General features: G+C 42.7%; 1 protein-coding gene across 1 annotated transcript in view; it reads right to left on the bottom strand.

Annotated features, from left to right (window-relative positions):
* Positions 1 to 4,485: 4,485 nt before the first annotated feature.
* The window catches only part of calr3a (calreticulin 3a), a 32,276-nt gene continuing 11,495 nt past the window's right edge, over positions 4,486 to 25,266 (bottom strand). Inside the window, exons 3-9 of the mRNA XM_067968038.1 lie at positions 23,213 to 23,416; positions 22,413 to 22,507; positions 21,045 to 21,254; positions 14,880 to 14,993; positions 13,326 to 13,469; positions 10,592 to 10,684; positions 4,486 to 5,959 (exon numbers count right to left, since the gene is read on the bottom strand). Of these exons, the coding sequence (XP_067824139.1) occupies positions 5,750 to 5,959; positions 10,592 to 10,684; positions 13,326 to 13,469; positions 14,880 to 14,993; positions 21,045 to 21,254; positions 22,413 to 22,507; positions 23,213 to 23,416 (1,070 nt within the window). The 3' untranslated portion in view covers positions 4,486 to 5,749. The remainder of the gene's footprint in view (positions 5,960 to 10,591; positions 10,685 to 13,325; positions 13,470 to 14,879; positions 14,994 to 21,044; positions 21,255 to 22,412; positions 22,508 to 23,212; positions 23,417 to 25,266) is intronic.

Here is a 25,266-nt window from a genome sequence, read left to right as displayed (position 1 = left end):
TGTTCCTTCATCGTCACTGAGTCAAAATCCTGGAACTCTACCTAACAGCACTGTGGGAGAACCTTCACCACACGGACTGCAGCGGTTCAAGAAGGTGGCTCACCTTTTCATGGGCAATTAGGGATGGGTAATAAATACTGGCCTTGCCAGCGACACCCACACCCCATGAATGAATAAAAAAAAGACTTCTTGTGGACTCCTACTGGCACGGGGTATAAAGGTCCAGAGCCTGCGCCATTGTGCCAGTTTGTTTGACCCGATGCTAAACTGACACAAACTATCACTTAACACTAACCCCCTCCCCAAGGCCTGCTGCGATGGAAGGATGCAATCATGCTTTATAGAGGATGTGTACCCATAATTCTGCTTCCGCCCTGTGCCATAGGAACATGACGAAGTAGGACAATTTAGGAGGGGAGGGTGGGGCCTGCATAGGAGGCTTAACACCAGCTGTCAGGACAGATCTTAACTCTAGGCATTAATGTTTAGTAAATATGTGATGAATGATCTGTGTTGCAGCCTTGTATATGCTATCAGTTAGTACCTGATTGAAAGGTGCTGTGAGAGAAATGAAGCATTCATGTCAATGATGCATCATTTATTGGATTCTTTCTTGCTGGTCGTAATATGTACTGAGTGTTAGAACCCAAGTTCACCTTTGTATGGCCCAGTTTGGCCTATATATACACCTCAGACTAAGACAGAGGCAACACATAGTTCAGGAAGGCCTTAAATGCTGCCATTGCCCTATAATGGTAACAGGCCATTCGACAACAATTTGCCTTTATATAGCACCTTTAACACAATAAAACATCCCAAGGCACTTCACAGGAGCATTATCAAACAAAATTTGACACCGAGCCACATAAGAAGATATTAGGACAGGTGATGTAGGTTTTAAGGAGCATCTTAAAGGAGGAGAGAGAGATAGAGAGGCGGACATGTTCAGGGAGGGAACTTCAGAGCTTAGGGCCTAGGCACCTGAAGGAATGGCCACTAATATGGAGCATTGATAATCAGGGATGTCCAAGAGGCTAGAAATGGAAGAGCGCAGAGATCTTAGAGGGCTGTAGGGCTAGAGGAGCTTACAGAAATAGGGAGGAGCGAGGTCATGGAGGGATTTTTAAAAATCAAAATGTGTTTAACAGGTCAGTGGGTTTCCTAGGAAGGAGTCAAGCCATACCATACAATTACAAGCATCCTGCAGGGCTGATCACAGTACAGGATGTAAGGAATCTTACAACACCAGGTTATAGTCCAACCTGGTGTTGTAAGATTCCTTACATTTGTCCACCCCAGTCCATCACCGGCATCTCCACATCATAGTACAGGAAGCTGTATCTGTGTAAGCAGGCACCATTTTGTATCCTATGAACATCCAACCAGCTAAATGTAGATGAGAGAAGTACAGTTTTAAATTTCGTTTGGTCTGGGATATGTTCAATCGAATTTAGTAGCTAAACTTTACTAGAAGTAAAGGGAATTAGGGGTTACGGGGAGCAGGCAGGAAATTGGACATGAATTTAGATTTGAGGTTAGGATCAGATCAGCCATGATCTTATTGAATGGCGGAGCAGGCTCGAGGGGCCGATTGGCCTGCTCCTGCTCCTATTTCTTATGTTCTTATGTAACCTTGTAACCAGACAGCAGCCAGTCTGAAGTCAGTAGCGATAGAGATAATCAGAGAATGCTGTCATAGCAGATTGGGGATGCCCATCACACACAAGCAAGCAGCCATTTTTCAAGGGTTAATTTTATGATGACAGTTAGGGGAGGAGAAGCACCTTTGTTCTCATTCTGGGTAGATTAGTCTGTGTTTACTGTAAACCCACTGTCTGTATTCAGTATTATTCATGCACCTGTTTTATGGTATGCATCCCAGGATATCGAAAGATGTTAGTGAGGAAATGACAGAGGGACTGACTATGATTTTTCAAAATTCATTAGAGACGTCTATGTCTGGACGTCTAGATATGTCTGTTCAAAAAACGTCAAAGGCAACTATTGAGTGTTTAGCTTTATATCAGTGGTGAGAAAATTAACAGGAACCAAAGTATTTAGAAGGGTACAAACTGATCAGAGTTAGGCAACATGGATTTGTGAAGTGAGTATTTGACTAACATTTTGGAGAGAAGAACTGAAAGTATAAATGGGGTAATGTGGTGGATGTCGTTTATCAAATGCTTTCTAGGAGTCCAGATAAAGTGCTGCATAAGAAATTGGTTAAGAAAATTAAGGCCCACGACATAAAAGTTAAAATGGCAGTGTGGATAGAGAGTGGCTGAAAGACAGACGAAAAGTGTTGTAGTAAATGGATGTTGCACAGACAGGCAGGTGGTATCTCGTGTAGTAGCCTGGAGATTAGTGTTGGCGCCACCTTTGGTCTCCATATACAAATCATCTGCACTTAGACATTAAGGGCTGAATATCAAAATTTGCTGAAGATACCAAACTGGGAGGAGTAGCAAACTGTCAGGAAGAATGCAGAATGCATGAGGACATGAACAGGCTAGGGGAGTGGGCAGATGAGTGGCAGTTACAGTTTAATACTAAAAAATGTAAGGTAGTACATTTTAGGAACAAGAATAAAAGGAAATAGAGCTTAAATGGTAAATTACTGCTTGCAATTGAGGAGTAAAAGGACCAAACATGTAAATCCTTAAAAATGGGTGGGGACAGGTTTTTTTAAAAAAGCTATTAAGAAGGCAAATAGGATTTTTGGCTTTAATTGATAGGGATTGAATACAAAAGCAAAGAGGTCACAATGACCTGCACTGGAGAGACTACAGAGGAAATTTACGAGGATGTTGCCAGGGCTGGAGAATTTTAGCTATGAGAAAAGATGGGGTTGTTTGCTTTGGAGCAAAGGACGCTTGGGGAGATTTAATTGAGGTATATAAAATTATGACGGGACTAAATAGAGCAGATAGGGAGGACCTATTTCCCTTTGCAGAGGGGTCAGTGACCAGGGGGCATAGATTTAAAGTAATTGGTAGGATTAGACGGGAGCTGAGAAATATTTTCACTCAGAGGATGGTGAGGGTCTGGAACTGACTGCCTGAAAGGGTGGTGGAGGCAGAAACCCTCAACTCATTTAAAAGTACTTGGATGTGCATTTGAAGTAACCTACAGGACTACAGACCAAGTGCTGGAAAGTGGGATTAAGCTGGATAGCTCTTTTTCGGCCTGCATGGACAAGGTGGGCCGAATGGCCTCCTTCTGTGCTGTAACTTTCTAAGATATGATTCTATGACCCTGTACTGGATATTAAATAATATAAAAGGGTATAGAAGAAAGCAGGAAAATGGAACAGTATAAAATGAGCCCCAAGAGATTAAATCAGCGTAAGCAAGAAGGGCCAAAATTTCCTCCAAACTAAATCCATTCCTTCTTGGCTACTGTCTGTATGCCTTTCATCTCAACTCCATCAAGCTCCCTGGCTGTCACGTCCCACTGAGTCAGGAGGTACTGAACCTTGGTGTACTGCTCAGCCTGGAGTTCAGTGTCCTCTTCCACATTTCTGTTACCAAGTTGGCTTTCTTCCACCTCTCCAACATTGCTCACTTCCATCCAGCCTCTCCTCCTCTATACTTTCATCACCTTGAGGCTCTCATCTGCCTTCCTTTCCTCAGCAGTCATCCAAAATGCTGCAGTTCCTGTCCCCACAAATTGGCAACTCCCAGGGCAAAGATCACTGTGGCTCTGCCCTTTTGCAACATCTTCATGTGTGCACTCAGCACTTTGTTTCCCCAGAACCTAGTGCAGTGTCAGCCATGGCTCAGTGGTAGCACTTAGGCAGTTCAAACTCCACTAAAGGCTTGAGCAAAAAAAAATCTAGGCTGACACTCCAGTGCAGTACTGAGTGAGTACTGCACTGTTGGAGGTGCCTTTTTTTGGATAAAACATTAAACCAAGGCCCCATCTGCCCTCTTGGATATAAAAGATCCCATGGCACTATTTTGAAGAGTAGGGGAGTTCTACCCACTGTCTTGGACAATATTTATCCCTCAACCAACATCTAAAACAGATAACCTGGTCATTTATTTTATTGCTGTTTGTGGGACCTTGATGTGTGCAAATTTGGCTGCCATGTTTCCTACATTACAACAGAGACTACACTTCAAAACTACTTCGTTGATTGGTTCTCAGTGGCCCACATTAAATGAGCAAATGGGTGTTGCTGCTTTAATTTGTCCTTCACTGCAACACACTGCTGAGTGCCTGTGCTACATTAAAGTACATATCAGTTTGTTTGGATCAGTGTGCAACTCCAGTATACTGATTTCCAGGATCAGCTGCATTGATAATGGTGGTGGTGGAGGAGGAACATCTCGATTATAAAACAGCAGTGGGCTCATACCTGCTGGTTAAACAGGGAACGGCAGTTACTAATAAGCTGGCATGGAAGATTATGCTATGAAAGGATTTTCAGTCGTGCGAGTCCCCACAATCCACTGTGATAGACAACAAATTCCACCAAAATCCTTTGACAATTTTTATACAGGTTTATTTAAAACAAACTTTGTGTCTCTGGAAATACATTCAGATCCTACAAAATCATTTAAAGATGTACTTCATTTTTTTTTTAAAAAGGTACCAAAAATAATTAAAACCTCAGCTGAATAAAGTGGGGCGTTACCTCAGATTGCAATTATTTACACCAAGTCCCGACAATGGTCTGAGATGGAATGTTCCATCAGGTACTGATGTGAGCACAGTTCCAATGTGATGGTTAATCCATTCACCAGCTCCTTATCCATTTAAAAAGCTCTTAATGCAGGGATACAGGACATGCTATAATTTTGATTCTGGAAAAAGGTTTAAGATGCTTTCATTGCTCTCTCTATTGCCTCTGGTTCCTGCATCTCATTCATGCAATGGAGCTGTAGCATTTTTATTGATGACGCCCATTTATAACCTATTAAAACCTCATTGTGATAAAATTAATATTGCCAGCCTTATGTAAAAATGTGCAGCCACTGTCTCATCCTTGAACTCCATTAAATTTAGGAGGTATTACACCCTGTGTATTAATGCTCCACTATACTGGGTCAAGCATGGGTTCCACACCCAGTTCAGTTCATGCAGATACATTCACCATGTCAGGCAGAGACATGCAGCATCACCAGGGGAACAAAAATAATAGTGTAAGTTTTTCAGGAGTTGCCCCCAGGAAGAAATCTGCATTTCTCGGTCCGCAAGTGGAAAGAAAGCCATCTGGCTGGGGGCGGCTTCTCAACCGTGGAGATGATAGTCGCAAGTTTAAACATTCTGCCTTCCCTCAAAAAAAATGTAGATGCCAGGAACCAACATTTTTTTTTGAGGTGTGGGGGTGGGTAGAAAGAGGGAGACAAGGAGGTAACAAACTCCCAACAAGCCAAACTTCACACCAGCAAACACGTACTTAGATTCTGAGGATCAGCAGATCTCAATGAGTCAACTACAACCAACTCTAGGCTCTGTTAGATACTAACGGCACAAAAAAGTGGTTCTGATTCTCAAAGAGAGCGCCCAGCACCCATCAAGTTCTACTGATTCTCCCAGGGCACAATACGTGGAAAATGTGGTGAAGTTGCAAGATTGCGATAAGACAACTGTGTCATATGAAGGTTGATGATCCTAAGTTTGCAATAATGGAGTTTTTGCTTTGAAGGAGACATTTTAATTAGGAACTCTAAGGGACACTGGTGAAAGGGTTAAAATCACAGAAAAAACATTGACTGGGCATGGCTGGAAATATACACAAATTTCACAATTCATCTTTTGTTGCAGTTTTATCTTCTGATGCATCCTCATCCTCCTCCTCCTCCTCCTCCTCTTCTTCTTCATCCTCATCTTTCTTTTCTTCCTCCTCCTCACCATCATCATCTTCATCCTCACTGCCTTTATTTTTCTCTTCCTCAGCACGACGATTCCTCTCTTCTTCATCCTGACTTTCCTTCATTTTCTTCTCGGGCTCCTAAAGGACAGCAGCAAAGGGACATCAGGTAAAATATGTGGGGAGAAGCCTATGAGTAACTATGCAACCCTAACCAGACCCAGATCCACAACATACCTCCCATACAGCAAACCATCTCCCTGTGAACTCATCAAAAATCACCCAATCGAAGCAAGTATCTCAGACTGGTGCCATTTAGTGCGGAGTAAAGTGCAAGACCACTGGAGTTGCAAAGTCACCAGAATTTTTTTTTTAAAACTTTGTTTCTGTTCAAATTTTACATCATCCCCGTACAATCACATATTGTTACATTCTGATCCACACAGTGACCTTCATGGGATTTCTCATTTGGCAACTATTACTCTTCCAAAAATCCTGAATATCTTTCGTTTTTTTCCTTTCTTTTCATTTTGATTTTTCCAAAGCTTTTGTCTGAAGGTTGAGTGTTTCTCCCAATGGACTGTAGGGTAAAGTCACCATTCAGTGCAATCTAACCTATACAGAACAGAAGGTCATAAATACTACCCATGGCAATAGAGAGTCAGAGGGTCATTAGGCAGACCAATGCTTGGGCTAAGGCTTTGGTGTAGGGAAATCAGGGTTTCGGTTCCTCAAACAATGAGATACCTTTTGGAATGGAGAGCCTTTACAGACCGGACGGGTTCCACCTAAGCAAAGGCCCGGGGGGGGGGGGGGGGGGGGGAGCGGGAGAGGGGGCGGGTGGGGTAGAGGTGTTAGCAGGCACAATAGATAGAATGGTGGGAGCATATTTAAACTAGATGTGGGGGTGCTTGCGGTAGCTGCAAGAAAGCACCCGTACCGAATGAAGCATATCTTAAGGCATACCAGTGAAAACACAAATCGAAGTTTAATAAGTCCAATTTCAATGGTGGGAGAAAAACATAGTAAAACTATTAATTTAGCAAATGGGAAAGATCAAAAAAAAAACAATGGAGCTGCAAGAAGTCTGAAAAATAAAGATGTGTGACCTGGAAGGTCTTGCAGGGGGTGATAGATTGGACATCATTAACATCAGAGAGCCAAGGTGGAATGAGTCTAATCAATGGGATACATATCTGAAGGTTATAAATTGTTTAGAAGAGATTATCGGGAGAAAAAGACGTGGTGTGGCAGTATATATAAACTCCAGTATTGAGGCATGTGAGAGGATAAAAGGAAAGGGTAGGTGTAGCATCATTTTGGGTAGCATTAATAGATGGTGACAGAGGTAAACTATTACTGGGGGTATGCTGTTGACCCAGGCCAGGGTGAAAGCCTTGATCTGGAACTGTGGAATGAGATAAGGAAGGCGACTAGTAAGGAACCAACTATAGTAGTTGGAGATTTCAATTTACCAGAAATTGATAGGAATCAAAGACAGGGAAGAGATTTCTAGAGTTATTGGAAGATTGTTTTAAGACTCAGTTTGTAAATGAGCCAACACGGGGCGAAAACATCCTAGATTTGATTATGAGTAATAGGGACGATCAAATCTCCAACACAAAGGTGGGTGAGGCTTTAAGTACCAGCTTGAGAAGTCTTGTCAATTTGGGCCTAGAAGGTTTGAATATGGCTAAGAGAGTAGAGGAACTTTGGAGTTCCTTCAAGGAGGTGATTCTGAATGCAATGGACCAATGTCTACTCATACAAAGCAAAAGGTACCAAGCTTAAAAGGCACTCCTGCTGGGTAGAACAGGACTACTAGGCAACTCAAGAGAAAAAGGCATTTAAGGCTATGAAGGAAAATGGCACAGATTTAAGATAAATTCAATACCAAAAGGCATGTCAGGATTGTAAAAAAGGCACCAGAATGGCAAAGAAAAAATTTGAAATGAATATGGCAAGACAAATGAAGAAAGTATCACTAAGAAAAAGAAAAACGAGGGTTGGAACGGGACCATTGAAAGTGGGCTCAGGTGAGGGCATGACAATTGATGCTACACAGGCTGTAGAAGTGTTCAATAAGTTTTTTGTCTCAGTCTTTACCAAGAATGAGATAGGTAACTAATTCCCTTCCCAGATCAAATAAGAGGGTATTGCAGAGGTAGGTTGTAATACTATTCACATTACTACCAGCATGGTTGCTAAACAGCTATGCAAACAAGGTAAATAAATCTCAGGAGCCGGATAAGATGCATCCGAAAATCCTCAAGGTACTACGGGAGGAAATTGCAGGAACTCTGGCACAAATCTTCCAGAAATCACTGAACAGTGGAGAGGTGCCTTGGGGGAGGGGGGGGGGGTGTGGAAGAGAAAAGAGATGGGGACTGGAGAAAGGCAGATGTTACTTCTAACTTAAAAAAGATAGGAAAAGTAACCCAGGAAACTATAGACCAGCGAGTTTCACGTCCAATGGTAAAGTTATGCAAACCCTTATTAAAGATCATGCTAAAAAATAGGCAGTATGGATTCATGAAGGGGAAGTCTTGTCAATTTAATTTACTGGTTTTCTTTGAGGGTGTGACAAAGCAACTTGATAGGGGTACGGCAGTGGATGTGGTATACTTGGGTTTCTCTGGAAATGCTTGGTGGCTGACTAAAGCAAGTCAAATGTTGGGATGTATTAAAAGTTCAATACTGAGCCGAAAGTGAGGTAATCCTGCCACTTTATAAATCAGTGCTGTGACCGAACTTAGAATACAGTGCATAGTTCTGGTCGCTGCAGTACAAAAAGGATATTGCAGCTATTGAGAGAATGCAGAGGAGGGCAACCAAAATGATGGAGGGGATGGAGGGATTGGATGGACTGGATTATGAGGAGTGATTATGTAAATTAGACATGTTCTCACTAGGAAAGAGAAGGTTGAGAGGTGATGTGATTGCTGTTGTTAGGATTCGAAAGGGACTAGATAATGTAGACGATGACGAGCTGTTTCATCTTGTCCAGAACAGTAGAACCAGAGGACACGGCCTGCGCTTGGAGGGTAAAATGCAAAACTAATCTGCGGAAACATTGTTTCACTTAGTGAGTGGTCAATCTATGGAACAGGCTCCTTAAGGAAACAGTGGAAGCAGATAGTGTTGATTAATTCAAATGCAACTTATATGGATTTCTCCCAGAAAATATTTGGTATACAGTAGATGAGTAATTTGAGATGTGAAATATGGAGTGTTTAGCATGCTTGGGATGAACAGGGGAGTTTGGACCTATGGTTCCCAGAGCTTTCCAACACCAGGGGTTTTCCTTGCCTGATGTCTGGGTCTGTTGTAGACTGATTGAGAGAGATTGATTGCTATGATTAATCAGCTACTCCATTATCGTTGTATTGTGTGACTACCAGGAAGGTAGAAGGACGGTGGTATTTTTTTGTCTAACAATTCCTATGTTCCTACGTCCTAGGCTCAACCCATGGTCAGTGTCAAGTTAGTGCCAATTGGAATTGGGCTCAGCATCCCTGGGCTAAGAAAGGAGGGGGTGGGGCTGGGGGAAAATGAGTGTTCTTGATCATTACATAATGTCTCTTGTTGGAAAGTGAACATGTGTAGAATCAGTTAAGAACAGGACCCGGCTCAGCTGTGCCGCGCTTCGCGGTCCAACAGCTTGCTGACTTGGTCTCGAGATTTACACGTAGTCATTCTGGTAAGGTGCCAGAGGGGCAACCATAACCCACCGAGAGTCAGTACCTTCAGTTGAGGAGGGGAGAAAAAGGAGCAAAATAAACAAACATCACTGGGTAAGTGGCTTGCAGCGGTTAATACACTTGACTTTTATTCTCTCTTTCTTCTCCCCCTCCCCACCTACCATTTTGTTTTCCATGTACAATCCCTGGTTGGTAAAGCAGGGAGGGAGACTCATTGCCAGGCCTTTACAATATTAGTCAGACAACTGTTATGAATCTACTGGAATCATGAGCACAAATCCATGTCCTCGACTTTCACGACGACAATGGGCATGATTATTTTTTTAAAACAGGGGGCGGGGGAAAGAGATATATATTTTTAAAAACCAGACACTAAACCCGGAAGTAAAGTTGGCGGGTCGCATTCTGCGATCGCGAACTTAATGAGGGCAATAAATTTTACTTTGGGTTTTGTGCCAGACAGGGAGGGAGGGAGATATTGTGGGCCGTGGAGGACATCAGGGGTCGGGAGATGATCAGGATGCCAGAAGATCGGATGTCATGGAGATCGGAGGCTGGGAGAAATCGATCATGGGGGTCCGAACGCGCCAGGTGAGCTCGTTGTGCCTGGATGAAGCACTCCTGCTCCTCCGGGCCCACAAGCAGTGCAATAAAGGCACTCATGGATCCGGCCCTCCCCGCCTGCTTTCACGTAACGAGAATCAGAAGCAATGGGAAACCCGAACAGATAAAATTAAATTCATTTTATATTTCCAATACAATAAGTGCCTCAACTATCGCAATGAGGTACATCGCCCCTTTAACTATTGGCCCGCTGGCTTTAAGTGGGGATGGGACTTCCAGGTTTCTGTTGTGCACGTGCATCCTAACGCACCTGGGTTAAACCCGGAAGTGGGCATGTTGGAGCCGGTATGCGTTCCTGCTGATGAATTCAACTTTTTTTTTTGTTACTACCCACGCGCCCCAGCCCATCCATTCTTGGGGGGTTAAAATTACATACTAACACAATTAACTAAATTAGCCGATTGTCCCTGAATTCTTTCCCCATTCTACAAATTCACAGACTCCTCACCTTGGTCTTTCCCCAGGTGTCTCTGCCAAACTCTTCTGCATATTTTTCATCATCGGTGATGAGAAAGTTGTCAAAAATAGTTCCTGATTTCACCTATAAAATAAAAATTGGGATTAAAGTCCTTGAACTGGCCGCTTTTGTAACCCTATACACGCCATGCGTACAATCTCCCTGCAAATCAATTTCAATACATTTGTGGTAATTAGTCACTAAGTGGTACTTCATGTCATTCTTCAAGGAGACACTGAAATCATCTCGCAAACCAGGAAACCTCAGAATTCAGCACAGTAATCATATACTCTCAACAAATATAAAGTAACAAAAAAACAGGCAGTGAACGGGACAGGAAATGCCACCTTTGCCATTCCAATCAATCAGAATTACTGCAGTTGGAGAGAAAACTCATCCAAAAGACGGCACCTCCGGCAGTGCAGCACCTCAGCACTGTTCTGGTGTCAGCCTAGATTACGTGCTCAAGACTTGAGTGGGGCTTGAACCCACGACCATCTGACTCAAGAGGTGCGGGTGACAGCACTGAGCCAAGGCTGACACCTTTAAGGTAAAGAGCTGACAGGGCAGTGCCATCCTCACTTCTCTTGGCTACTGGAGTCAAAGTACTCTGTGCTAAAAATGGATGTCAACTCGGGACTAGCACAGCCAAAGTTAATCCGACCTTCAGCTCAGCACCCTCTAATTCACCACAGAATCATAGAAAGTTACGGTACAGAAGGAGTGCCATTCAGCCCATCGTGTCCATGCCAGCCGAAAAAGAGCTATCCAGCTTAATCTCACTTTCCAGCACTTGGTCCATAGCCCTGTAGCTAACGGCACTTCAAGTGCATATCCAAGTACTTTTAAAAATGAGTTGAGGGTTTCTGCCTCTACCACCCATTCAGGCAGTGAGTTCGAAAACCCCACCACCCTTTGGGTGAAAAAATTTCTCCTCAGCTCCCCTCTAATCCTTCTACCAATTACTTTAAATCTATGCCCCCTGGTCACTGACCTCTCTGCTAAGGGAAATAGGTCCTGCCTATCCACTCTATCAAGGCCCCTCATAATTTTATATACTTCAATTAAATCTCCCCAGAGCCTTCTTTGTTCCAAAGAAAGCAACCCCAGTCTATCCAATCTTTTCTCATAGCTAAAATTCTCCAGTCTTGGCAACATCCTCGTAAATCTCCTCTGTACCCTCTCTAGTGCAATTACATCTTTCCTGTAATGTGACCAGAACTGTACACAGTACTCAAGCTGTGGCCTAACTAGTGTTTTATACAGTTCTAGCATAACCTCCCTGCTCTTATATTCTATGCCTTGGCTAATAAAGGAAAGTATCCCGTATGCCTTTTTAATCACCTTTTATACCTGTGCTGCTACCTTCAGGGATCTGTGGACATGCACTCCAAGATCCCTTTGATCCGCTACACCTCTCAGTATCCTTCCATTTATTGTGTATTCCCTTGCCTTGTTTGCCTTCCCCAAATGCATTACCTCACACTTCTCCGCATTGAATTCCATTTGCCACTTTTCTGCCCACCTGACCAGTCCATATCTTCCTGCAGTCTACAGCTTTCCTCCTCACTATCAACCACACGGCCAATTTTTGTATCAAGCCACCCACATTCAAGTCCAAATCATGAGGTTTTCCTCTTCCTACACCAACCATTCTTAATCACCCGAGTAAAGCTGCCAAATTTTGGACTGTCTAGTGCCATGGATCCACACTCACTTTGAGCTGAGTTGAGTCCAGCGACTTTTGCATTTCATCCGCTGGGTTGGATTTGAGCCCTGATCCCAGGGGCTTTAAGCCAGCTCAGTAATGTCTAATACTGAGGGCTCAATTTAAATTTAAACACACACATTTCTGTCTCTATTTGATTGTGGTGGTATCACAGTTGAACTCAATTTTGCCATCATCCAATACCCATTTACAGCTGGGGTCATTGAATAGCGGTCAGGAACAGCAACTCTTGCTTTATCCCCCTCCCTTGTTCAGAGGCACAGGGTACAATTGTAGCAGCCCTACTGCCATGCCAACAGAGACCAGCTGCTGTGGCACAAACCAGGCAATGAACCTGGAACTTTCAGTCTGTTTGTCTCACACTGAGCCATCAGGAGTGGTGGAGTTGAATTTTCACATCAGTACAGACATCATCCTGAACCTGGAGTATTATAGGAACTATATGATTTTAACAGGACGAAAATTAATCCAGCTCCTTTGTAACATCAGGCTCAGTGACTTCTCCAAGCCAGTTACTGAGATCAAGTCATCAGTGTTGCAAATGGAAAGCCATGTGGTGAAGGATAAAATACTAGAGTCTGGTCTTAAGTTGTTTCCAAGCTTTTATTCACAGAGATTCCCCTTACACACACACCACGCCCTACATAAGCTCTCCTATATAAAAAGGATACCAGAGAGTCCCCAGTTGACACCCACCACCTGAATACAATTAACTGATATAAAAATCACACAATTAACAGTCAGCACTCAAACTGAAATAGATGAACGAGGATGCTAATCAGTGTTCTCTGAAACCGTTTGTAAGAAAGCCACGATTGTGAAATTGTTATTAAGTGCAGTTATTAAGTTAGGACAAAGGTCAGACCTGGCAATTGAGGAGCATACCTATTAATGACTTAACAGCAGTTGGGGTAGGTTTGTAGTCCTGTGTACTCCCAGTGTAAATATTACAATAAACCATACTGCAGCCAATCAAGAACCCCACCCATTACTGACCTGCCACAGGTCCAGTCCAATCACACCAATATTCTGAAATCTGTAGATGTTGGTATCAGGCGCATATTCAGGATTGTCGATCTCTGGATGGACCCAGGCACCTTTGTAGCTGGGGTTCTCTATTTGTTTTGGTTTCCATTCACCCTGTGTTAAAACAAACGATGAGTGAATACCACTCAGCACAAGAAACATCCTTACAGTCCAATCTGCCATTGTTTAATGCAACATACAAGTTTCTTTTAAAGCATGGCCTCAATACATGTGCTATGATTAAAAGGAGGCAGTTAACCTTTTGGTCAATACTCCAATTACTCGAGATTTTAACAGTTTTCTGTTGGGTGCCATTCTGTTCCTCAAGGCTGTGAAAAAAAACATTTTTAATAAGACGAACAGTGAAGACTGTGCTGCATCTGCCCTACTAGAACCAAACTGAATGAGCTTCTGAGTGATTAAAGCTTCAGTCATAGGAGCAAGGGGTAGGGTGAAATACTGAATGGAAAATAGGAGAATACCTGTGTTTCCCTCGTAATTAACAACCCGCTAACAAAATTGCATTCTGCATGTTTCAAACTTACATATTTCTGCAACATTAGTATATTTCATTCATAACGGACAAAAAATGAGCATCTTGTTTCTGTTAAAGAGGAACTTTCAGGGTAAGGGCTATTCACTGTGACCATATGGGGTTATACAGCAGGGCAAGAGTTATTCAGTCTGTGATTGTATGGGTTATACAACAGGGTAAGAATTATTCATTGTGACTGCATAGGGTTATACAGCGTGGTAGGATTACTCATGACTGTATGGGATTATACAGCAGGGAGTTATTCAGTCTGTGATTATATGGGGTTATGCAACAGGATAAGGGTTAATCACTGTTACTGTACATGGCTACACAGTAGGGAAAGGGCTGAACACCCTAACTTGTGCCGCTATATTAAAGTCAAATGGGCATTAGCTTCTGCCACCTAGTTTACAGCCGAAGCAGAGGCTGCTGTCCACAGTTCTGGTCTCCATATTACAAAAACTATATAGAGGCACTGGAGAAGGTGCAAAAAAGATTTAGAAGAATGATACCAGAAGGTTATAAATGTCAGGAAAGACTGAATAGGCAGGGGCTCTTTTCTGTAGAAAAAAAAACTCAAGGGTGACTCAAGAGGTCTTTAAAATTATGAAGAGCTTTGATTGGGTAGACATTGAGAAGATATTTCCACTTGTGGGAAAGTCTAAAACTAGGGGCCGTAAATATAAGATAGTCACTAATAAATCCAATCAGGAATTTAGGAGGAACTTCTTTCCCCAGAGAGTGGTTAAAATGTGGAACTTGCAATCACGTGGAGTAGTTGAGGCAAATAGCATAAATGCATTTAAGGGGATGCTAAATAAGTACATGAAGGAATAGAAGGTTAGATGAATTAGAAGAGCTCATGTGGAGCATAAACGTCGGCACAGACCAGTTGGGCTGAATGGCCCGTTTCTGTGCTGTAAATGCTGTGTAATACAGAAACACGTTATCAATGAGCTAAGTCAATACCAACAATTTCACTTCCATACCTTGTACTCTGGGTTTGGGATCATTGGAGGCTCCCACTCCCCATCCATTTCTTCATCCCAATCCTCTGGTTTCTTGGCCTCTGGGTCTGGAATATTCTCAGGCTTATCCCAATCCTGCATTTGTTAGTAGAGGTAAAGGATGCTGTGGTCAGATCAGACAACTACCATCTGCACTGGAACAGTTAGCAGGTCCCTAAATCCATTCATTTCCTTTCATTAGCTGGCTTGCAACACCAGTAATCAGCCTTCTTACCAAGATGTGTACATAGCGATGCCACTTTATTCCTAATTAAGGCTTTTTTTTTTAATTAACTTTGTAATCAAATCCATGCTAATAACATTGAGGAAGAGTCCCCCATCACCAGGTGATGCAGTTTTACAATGACCATCTACGTCACTCAACACAGCCTCTGATTCTACAGTGGAGTATACTCATCAAAAAGACTTGCATTTATGTAACCTTAGCTTGCTCAAACTGCTTTACAGCCAATTAATTACTTTTAAAGTGCAGTCACTGTTGTAGTTTGCACACAGCAAGATCCCACAAACATGTGATAGTGCCCAAGTCACATTGGCTACCTACAGGACACAATCAAGATCATAAAGATGCTTGAGGAAAGTCATTTGGCCAATCTTAATTCATTTATCCAGAAAAAAACCTACAGCCACCGCCACCCCCTACCGCATCCGATTTTGTTTCTTAAATGATTCCAAGGTTTTAGCCTCCACTGCTCTAGCTGGGAGTGCATTCCATGTCTTGATCACTTTTTTTCTAAGAAAAATTTTGTTTTCAGTCCTAAATTTACCTTTTAACTCATTTGAAACAATGTACCTGTGCCCCACTCTCAATTTAATTTGGAGTAGTTTTCCAGATTTAATTTTCCATTCCCTTAACTATTTTATACTCCTCTATAAGTTCACCTCTTGGATCTCTCCTAGCCAGACTGAAAAGCACAAGTTTCTCCAGTTTTTCATTATGCATCGGACGCCTGACACTAGCATCAGCTTCGTGGCACTTGAATGTCTGTCTCCCTTGTTTCTCAGCAACCAGCACTAGATGCAGTACTTGTGGTCCGATCAGAGTACAGGACAATCTGATCCTGTGATTTGTATTCTACTGTTTTGATTATGTAGTTCAACATTCTGTTTACGCAGCAAGCTGTCATCATCTGGAATGCACAGCCTGAAAGGGTGGTGGAAGCAGATTTTGCAGGGTTATGGGGGAAAAAAAAGTGGGGGAATGGGACTAATTGGATAGCTCTTTCAAAGGGCTGGCACAGACACAATGGGCCAAATGGCTTCCTTCTGTGTTGTATCATTGTATGACTCTTGGTTGGATATGTTGAAGGTTGAGTCTACTAACACTCCTAGGTCTTGTTCAACTTTATCCTGAGCCATTTCAACACACTTCATGGAGTACATGTCACCCATTTTTCCTCCTATATGCGTCTGCATCAAATTTCATCTTCCAATGTATGGTGGACTTACGTACCTTGTCTAACTCATTTTATAATTTCTCAGCTGTCTTCTTTGATTCCAGAGCCCTCCTTAGTTTGGTATCATCTAGAAAATGTTGCCAATTTGCATTGAGTTTCTGGATCCAAGTCACTAAAACCCAATCTCTGGGATGTGTGACAAAACCCAATCTCTGGGATGTGTGACATCTCCCCTTCCCCCCACCATTCCTGCCATGACTAATCTTAATATGTACCCATTGTTTTCTACCCTCATACACAATGTTTTCTACCCTTCAGTCAATTGCTTATTAGGTCCTAAGTTTTATTTTGAATCCCCACAGTCTTGAGCTTAGCTAGTAGCCTTTCATGTAAACTATATCAAATGCCTTTTGGAAATCAAGATACACAACATTAGAGGGCTTGCCACGGTCCATTTGGGTTATCATTTCCTCAGTGAAGTCTAGGAGGTTTGTCAGGAAGGATCTTTCCCTTCTAAAACTGTGTTGAGTGTTGTTTTACTAGGTTCTTGTTGTACAGTTAATCCTCAGGTTTACTCCTGATAATCGATTCCATTAATTACACAAAATGGAAGACTAATAGGTCTGTAAATGCCTGTATCTGTTTTGTCGTCGTCCTTTTTGAATATTCCTAGTCTCTCTCAGGACTCTTAAATACCATCTATTCCTGAGGATTTGTTTTTTTTTTGTAAGAAAGCTCTTTCAGCTTGTCTAGGACATCAATCTCATTTAAATTTTGCCAGAGCATCTCCAACAATGGCTTCTCTTCCTGCCTCTGTACCGTTACCTCTGGAGTCCCCCATTCTTGACCCCTCCTCTTCCTGATCGACATGCTATCCCTTGGCGACATCATCAGAAGACATGGAGTCAGATTCCACATGTACGCTGACGACAATCAGCACTGCCGCACTACCTCTGTACTGCCTCTGTGTTGTCAAACCACTTGTTTGACATTCAGTCCTGGATGAGCCGCAATTTCGTCCAGTTAAACACTGGGAGGACCAAAGCCGTTGTCTTCAGCCCCCGCCACAAACTCCATAACGTTGCCATTGATTTCATTCCCATCCCCATCCACTGTCTCAGGTTGAAACCGACTGTTCGCAACATCAGGCGTCCTATTTGACCTCCATCAAAGAGGGCCTACTTCCACCTCCATAACATTACATGTCTTCGCCCTGTCTCAGCCCATTTCCTGCTGAAACCCTCACCCATGCCTTTGTTAAGTCTAGTCTCTACTATTCCAATGCTCTCTTGGCCAGTCTCCCATCTTCCACCCTCCATCAAACTTCAGTTCATCAAAAACTCTACCCTATCTCACACCAAGTCCCGTTCACCTATCGCCCCTTCATTGCCTCCCAGTCCCCCCAATACCTCACATTTAAAATTCTAATCATTGTGTTTAAGTCCATTCCTTCCTTTTAAAAACTTTCTTTCCTCCTTTGACCCTCCTTAAAACCTACCTCTTTGACCAAGCTTTTGGGCACCCATCCCAATATTTCCTTTTCTGACTGATTACACTTCTGTGAAGCGACTTCGGGTGTTTTTCTATGTTAAAGGCACTATATAAATGCAAGTTGTCGTCGTGGTTTTTTTTGGAGGGATGGCATTTTGCTCATGTCTTCTGTTGTGAATACTTTGAGGCAGTAATCATTTACAATATTTACTAATTCACGCTTATCCTCAGTTTCAAGCTCATCTTTTAATGTCTTCACCCTTGTTAATGGCCCTTTTGTTATTGTAGTATTGAAGACTTGTATTTTACTGTTTTGCTTTGCTTCTGCAGCTGTTTCTAGTGTCTCTTTTACCCTCTGATCATCGTTTTAACATCTTTCTGCACGTTCCTATATTTGTTTCAGTGAACTACTATTTCTGGCGAGATTTCTCCTTTATTTCACTTTTAATTTGTTGATCCATTTAGTGCCACGCTTGTTTCATCTGAGCTTACTGATTTTGGTTATGTCTTTGTCCTGCATGCTCAGCATTATTCATTTAAAGGTTTTCCATGTAACCTCTACTGAAATGTTGCTATTTCATCAAACATAGAAATAGCAAAGTACAAGGTTACACAGACCAGAATCCACTTGATATGGTCACCCTGGTATCTACGTGTCACATTGTCAGGACATTACAAAGTCCAGGTAATTTGTGAACTGAAAGTTGATGTTTAAACATAGCGGGGGTTTGGAAAATCCTGCAGTGTTTTAGCTGGCAATCTCCAAAAATGGAAACATGGAATGTAATTTCAGTGAAGTTGTTCCTCTTTGAATTCTATTACCTCAACCATCTCCCAGAATTCAAACAAATGACATGCACTTATAAACAGGCACAGTGGTAAAGACAACCACAGTCCATAACCATAGAAGGAATTTAAAAAAAAACAAATAAAATTGATTGGTATGAACTGGTCATTTTCACCACAGTAAAACCATCTTGGACAGAGGTGTTCATACTTAACAAACACACAAAGATAGGTAGGAGGGAGTGAATTACCAAATTAAAGGTTGTAATGTAACTAACTGTTGTTTGATATGAATAAACCACAATATGACAGTAAAGCCTGAGCAGGTAATGAACATGCTAACTTATTTTTCAACGGTATTTTTAGACCTTGCCCATATTTTGGGTCTGGCCAAGAAGGCAGTTGGCACACCAAATCCTAGCTCTCCATTAGTGCAGCTCTGAAGTTAGTCATTAGGAGCCTTAAGAAAGTGGCTTTAGGTGTCTACCCCCTTTTTTTCTGTCCACCTTGTGGAGAATTGCCAGACTTCTGTTCATTGCCTCCGCACAACACCGTGCCTCAGATCAGAAATTCCACGTGCGAGTGAGAGCAGGAGTGAAGTAGTCCTCTCCTCATCTCATCTCTTGATGTTGGGTATCCGGCTTGATGTGCTACTGCACTACCTCGACACGCATTGGACAAAATACCATCAAATGTGTCATTCTCAAGCTGCCTCGATGGCTTATTGGGAAAATGTACCACACGATGTGGTACTGAGCTATACAGACTAGGACGTTTCCAGGTTCAATCCATTGTCTGTCCTTTTAGCTGATCTCAGCCAGAGCAGCAGTGGGAGCCCACCTACTGGGCTCAGGAGGAAATAAAAGTCAACCACAGCCTGGACTATTATCTAGTGAGTCCAGCGGCTATATTGTGTGTGCGCGTGTATTTGATTATTATAGTCTTTGGAAGGTAAGCAAGAGGTTTCCCTCTAATTGATCTCATTACCTCTCATCTCCCTTAAATATTATTGTAGGGTTACACAGGCACCCTCTACTACCTCACTGAGATGATCCTTATGAGTGTCAGCAGTTATTCAACTGCGAAGGGCATCAGGGCAGAGCCTAATCCTGTCTTTGCCCAGTGCGCATTTCCAGTAGAGGTTACCGAGTGGGAATCCTGGCTGATTTATTTTTTGCTCCTCCCGCCACGCCACGTGTGATTAGCCAACTCAACCTAGACCATGGGACCTGGCAAGGCGCAGGTATAAAAAAATAAATCTAGTCAGTTCCGGGTTTGAGAGGTGAGCTTGTCAGTGTGACCGTGAAGGGAGGTGATTAAAATGCTTTATGAGACAATGAGTGCCTGGCCTGCTGCGCTTGGTAGCCTCCCCGGAACAGCATAGTTGAGATCAGCAACTCATTGTGGGGAGAATCTCCTAAAGATCTACTAAAAGTAGGAAGCAAAGGGTAATGGCTGGGTGTTTTTTGGGTATACATACATCAATGATTTTGACTTAAATATAGGGGGCATGATTAAGAAATTTGCAGATGATACAAAATTTGGCCGTGCATTGATTGTGAGGAGGAAAGCTGTAAACTGCAGGAAGATATCAATGGACTGGTCAGGGCAATTAGGGATGGGCAATAAATGCCGGCCTCGCCAGCGACGCCCACATCCCATGAACAAATAAAAAAAAGTGGCAAATGGAATCCAATCCAGAGAACCGTGAGATAATGCATTTGGGGAGGGCAAACAAGGCAAGGGAATACACAATAAATGGAAGGATACTGAGAGGTGTAGAGGAAGAGAGGGACCTTGGAGTGCATGTCCACAGATCCCTGAAGGTAGCAAGACAGGTAGATAAGGTGGTGAATAGGGCATACAGAATACTTGCCTTTATTAGCTGAGGCACAGAATATTTGAACGGGGAGTTTATGCTTGAACTGTATAAAATACTAGTTAGGCCACAGCTTGAGTACTGCATACAGTTCTGGTCACCACATTACAGGAAAGATGTGATTGCACTAGAGGGGGTACAGGAGATTTACGAGGATGTTGCCAGGACTGGAGAATTTTAACTGGAAAGTGGGATTAGGCTGGATAGCTCTTTTTTGGCCGGCAGACACGATGTGCCAAATGGCCTCCTTCTGTGCTGTAAATTTCAATGATTCTATGCAGTTTTACAATAACCATCTACGCTGCTCTTAATTCTGCCAGGAGGCACACTGCATTGGCCCCAAATAACTCAACTTTCCATCTCCCCTCTCAACGTCTTTGCCAACATGAGTGATGGCAGAAAGTTGCTGTGGCAGATTATGTCACAATTAAAAAATTTGCTGTAACAATTGTGAAACGCTACTCCGCATCAGCAGCATGTATGCACTTGGCACCCATGGGATCAATAAAGGGTGTGTGCCCAGCAATTGCAGGAAGACAGAGGCATGTACTCGTCATGGTTCTCAGATCTCACCTCTGGCTTGACATCCTTATCATCATCAATGGTCTCTCGGTCATCCCAGTCCTCTGGCTTCTTCGCCTCAGGATCCTTGATCATCTTCGATGGCAGGAAGTCCCAGTCATCCTCCAGGCTACCCGATTCCACTTTCGCGTTGTCAATCTTAACTTCATATGTCTGATCTGGTTTGACAACCAGTGTGTAGAGGTGGGTCAACTCATCATCCTGCAAAGAACAATAAATACGGTGTTTAGAGCAGTACAATCCCACTTGTGTGGGCTCAGGCAGATCAATTTGAAACCCAATGGTCAATCACAAAGTATTGCTGCGCCAGAGTGAGGTGGGCTATAAGTGTGTACTTACAACCCCTCTCCCCCACAGGGAAGTCTCAAGCAGAAGCCAGGTGTGTCCTGGTAAGAAAGGGAGAAAAGGTGCAAAGAATTGTAGGCAAAATTGCTGTTGGAAGACCACAGAGAAACAGGAGGAAAAATACATTTGGTCTTAAAAATGAAGCCCTTCAATAAACTTGCTGTTTGCAGTATGGGACCACTTAGGCATGGCACTCCCTTCCACTTGTCCTTCCCCCATGCCTTCCTTCATTTGCCGTCTGCCTGTTCAATGCACATCAAATAAAACTGGGATCCATTCCCATTCCGTTGCACTTGCTGCCTATTTGAAACCCTCTTATAATTTCTCACTCTTGGGTTTCCCAGTTCACATATTGTTCCTCAGCCAAGTTCCCCAGTGGGCAACCTGGCCTCCATCAATATTGCTCCCAAGCTGGCCACTAACAAGTGACACAAGAACAAATGTGATGGGGATTCTCCCTCTGTTTTCTCCCACAGTAAGACATCTTCGTCTGTTGCTGCCTCCCTCCCCTCCACCACCTGCACATATCAGATCAGAGCAGAAACCCAGCGTGTGGAAGAATCAAGAACATGAACCTGTATCTGATCATCTGTGACAAAATACAAAAGCACCAACTCACTGTGCTGCTCTGCCAAGGCCTGCAACCTCCCTTTGTTAATTCTTCAAAATCTCTGTGGTCCCCGACTTGAATCCCATTTACTAACACTCAATAATATTTGTAGTCCTACAATCCTGCATACTGTCCATTCCTCCGACCCCAGCCTCAAGCATTTCACTTCTCATCTGCGGCCATGCCTTCAGCCTCGTAGGTCTCACCCTCTCGAATTCCCTTCATCTCCCTCTCCTTTAAGGCCCTTCCTAAAACCCACTTCTTCGACCAATTGTTCAGCCACCCCTCCTAATCTCTCTTCCTTTGGCTCAGCGTCCATTTTCCTTATGCCTCGGTGAAGTGCCGTGGGACGTTTTTCTGCATTAAAAAGTGCTATATAAATGAAAGTTGTTGTTAATACCCGCCTTGCATTTGATGTCCTTCTTGATTAGATGGTTTTTGCCTTTGTAGTTGAAAATTACGTGTACTTTCTTTGTTGAGTATCCACAAATATCAGGACCTAGGACACCATGAAAACAGAAATACATTTTCAATTCAGGTTCAATTTGATTCTTGATTAAGAAGGAAACTGCAAATGCAGCAGATCTGGCAGCATTTGTAAAGAGAAATGGAAATTTGTTGTTTGTGGGACCTTGCTGTGTGTAAATATGCCTACATACCAAAATGACTACACTTCAAAAGTAATTTACTGGATGCAAAGTACTTTGGGACACCATGAGAATATGATAAAGTGCTATATAAATGCAAGTTCTTTCTCACAGTATGGCACCATGTGCCCAATACACTATATAGTGTGACGCACAGAACACCGTGTGCCCAGTACACAATGTAGTGTGGCATAGGGCATGTTATGTGTGCCTAAATCAGTTCCACACACAGAATGCTCAGTTATTAAACTACTTGAGAACGTTGCATAAACACTGAGTAAGAGATCACGCTGAATCTGTTGAATCTTTGGTTTCCAAATGAACTGTGATAAAGCGCAGTAATGGCCCACTGACTAGACCACACTTAAACCAAAACGTTGTGACACACTGGGAGAGCTTACCTGATACCACACGTCTCTGGCCAACCACCCAACTCAATTATAATCTGGAAGCTGCTTTCATTTCTAACTTATATGTGTCAGTGGAATCAGTTCATAGTCTGTCATAACTTCCTCATGAAGCGCTTTGACATTGCTAGCCAGGCTCAGTGAACTCACCAAACATGAGATAATATTCAGATTCTCCATGAGTGGCCTCCTGATCCAGGTCTGCTGGGAAGAGTTTGATATAACCGCCACCGCAGTCAATCTTCTGCTCGTGTTTCACAGTGAACTGAATCACCAGGCTTTTCCCCTCGCTGCTGAATTGATCAAATCTTGCCGACAGGGCATAAAACTTAGCATCTTGGCTGGTCTGAATGCCTGGAAAGGATTGAAAAGTTTTATAAATTTCATAGTTACAGTTCACAGAATAGCTTATTGTAGAATGGCATGAACATGGGTTAGGCACCAGTAACATGAACGGGTTATCAATATGGGGTGGGTACCAGTACAAGCAGTAACATTCAGCCCCTCAAGCCTGTTCTGCCATTCAATTATATCATGGCTGATCTGTATCTCAATTCTATTTACCCCTCTTGGTTCCGTAACCCTTAATACCCTTGCCTAACAAAAATCTATCAATCTCAGTTTTGAAATTTTCAATTGACGCCCAGCCTCAACAGTTTTTTGGGGAAAGAGAGTTCCAGATTTCCACTACCCTTTGTGTGAAGACGTGCTTCCTGACATCGCCCCTAAGCAGCCTAGCTCTAGTTTTAAGGTTATGCCCCTCGTTCTGGACTCTCCCACCAGTGAAAATAGTTTCTCTCTATCTACCCTATCAAATCCTTTAATCAACTGAAACACTTTAAGTAGATCACCCCTTAATCTTCTATATTTAAGGGAGTACAAGCCTAGTCTGTGCAACCTGTCCTCATAATTTAATCCTTTTAGCCCCGGTATCATTCTGGTGAATCTGCACTGCACCCCCTCCAAGGCCAATTTATCCTTCCTGAGGTGTGGTGCCCAGAACTGAATGCAGTACTTCAGATGGGGTCTTATCAGAGCTCTGTACAACTGTAACATAACTTCCACCCATTTGTATTCTAGCCCTCGAAATAAAGGCCAACATTCCATTAACCATTTTAATTATTTTTTGTACCTATCCACTAGCTTTTAGTGACTTCTGTACTTGGACTCCTAAATCTCTCTGCTCTTCCACAGTACCCAGCTTCTCACCATTTAGAAAATACTCTCATCTATTTCTCTTAGGTCTTAAGTAGATGACCTCACACTTCCCCACGCTGAACTTTATCTGCCACAGTTTTGCCCACTCACTCAATCTACCAATGTTCCTTTGCAACTTTCTGCTCCCAGCAAACTTAGGTATACGGCTCTCTATTCTTTCATCCAAGTCATTTATAAATATAGTGAAAAGCTGAGGCCCCAGTACAGATCCCTGGGGGACACCACTAGTCACATCCTGCCAATTTGAGTCATACCCATTATCCCTACTCTCTGCTTCCTACCTCCTAACCAATTCCCTATCCAAGCCAATAGGTTAACTCCAATTCCATGCACTCTCATTTTTGTTAAGTCTCTTATATGGAACCTTGTCGAAGGCCTTCTGGAAATCCATATAAATAACATCCATAGACACTCCCTTATCTACCATGTTAGTCACCTCCTCAAAAAAATTCAACTAGGTTCGTTAGTCATGACTTACCCTTTCCAAATCAATGCTGGCTCTCTCTGATCAGCTCATATATTTGTCCAAATGCTCAGTTACTCTGTCCCTAATAACAGATTCTAGTAACTGCCCCAGAACTGACTTTAGACCAATAGGCCTATAATTTCCTAGTTTCTCTCTCTCACCCTTCTTAAATAGTGGAGTGAAATTGGCAGTTTTCCAATCCAAGGTGGCAATTTCTGAATCAAGAGTGTTTTGGTAGATCATGACACACATCAACAATTTCCCCACCTACTTCTTTTAATACCCTGGGGTGGAAACCATCGGGTCCTTTAGATTTGTCTATCTTTAACAACATTAGTTTCTCCATCACCGCATTTTTACTTATATTGAATCTAGTTAGTTCCTCCCCTTGATTTTTAAAAAAGTTTTCCTTGTACCTTTGGTATTTTATCCTCATCCTCTACTCTGAAGACCGAAACAAAGTAGCTATTTAGTAAGTCTGCCATTTCCTGGCTTCCATTTACAATATTCTCTTCTCTGC

This window comes from Heptranchias perlo, chromosome 29 (genome assembly GCF_035084215.1).
Source record: "Heptranchias perlo isolate sHepPer1 chromosome 29, sHepPer1.hap1, whole genome shotgun sequence".
In the NCBI taxonomy this organism is placed as follows: Eukaryota; Metazoa; Chordata; class Chondrichthyes; order Hexanchiformes; family Hexanchidae; genus Heptranchias; species Heptranchias perlo.
The sequence above is the reverse complement of the archived record's forward strand: the minus strand, read 5'-3'. Positions and strand labels throughout refer to the sequence as shown.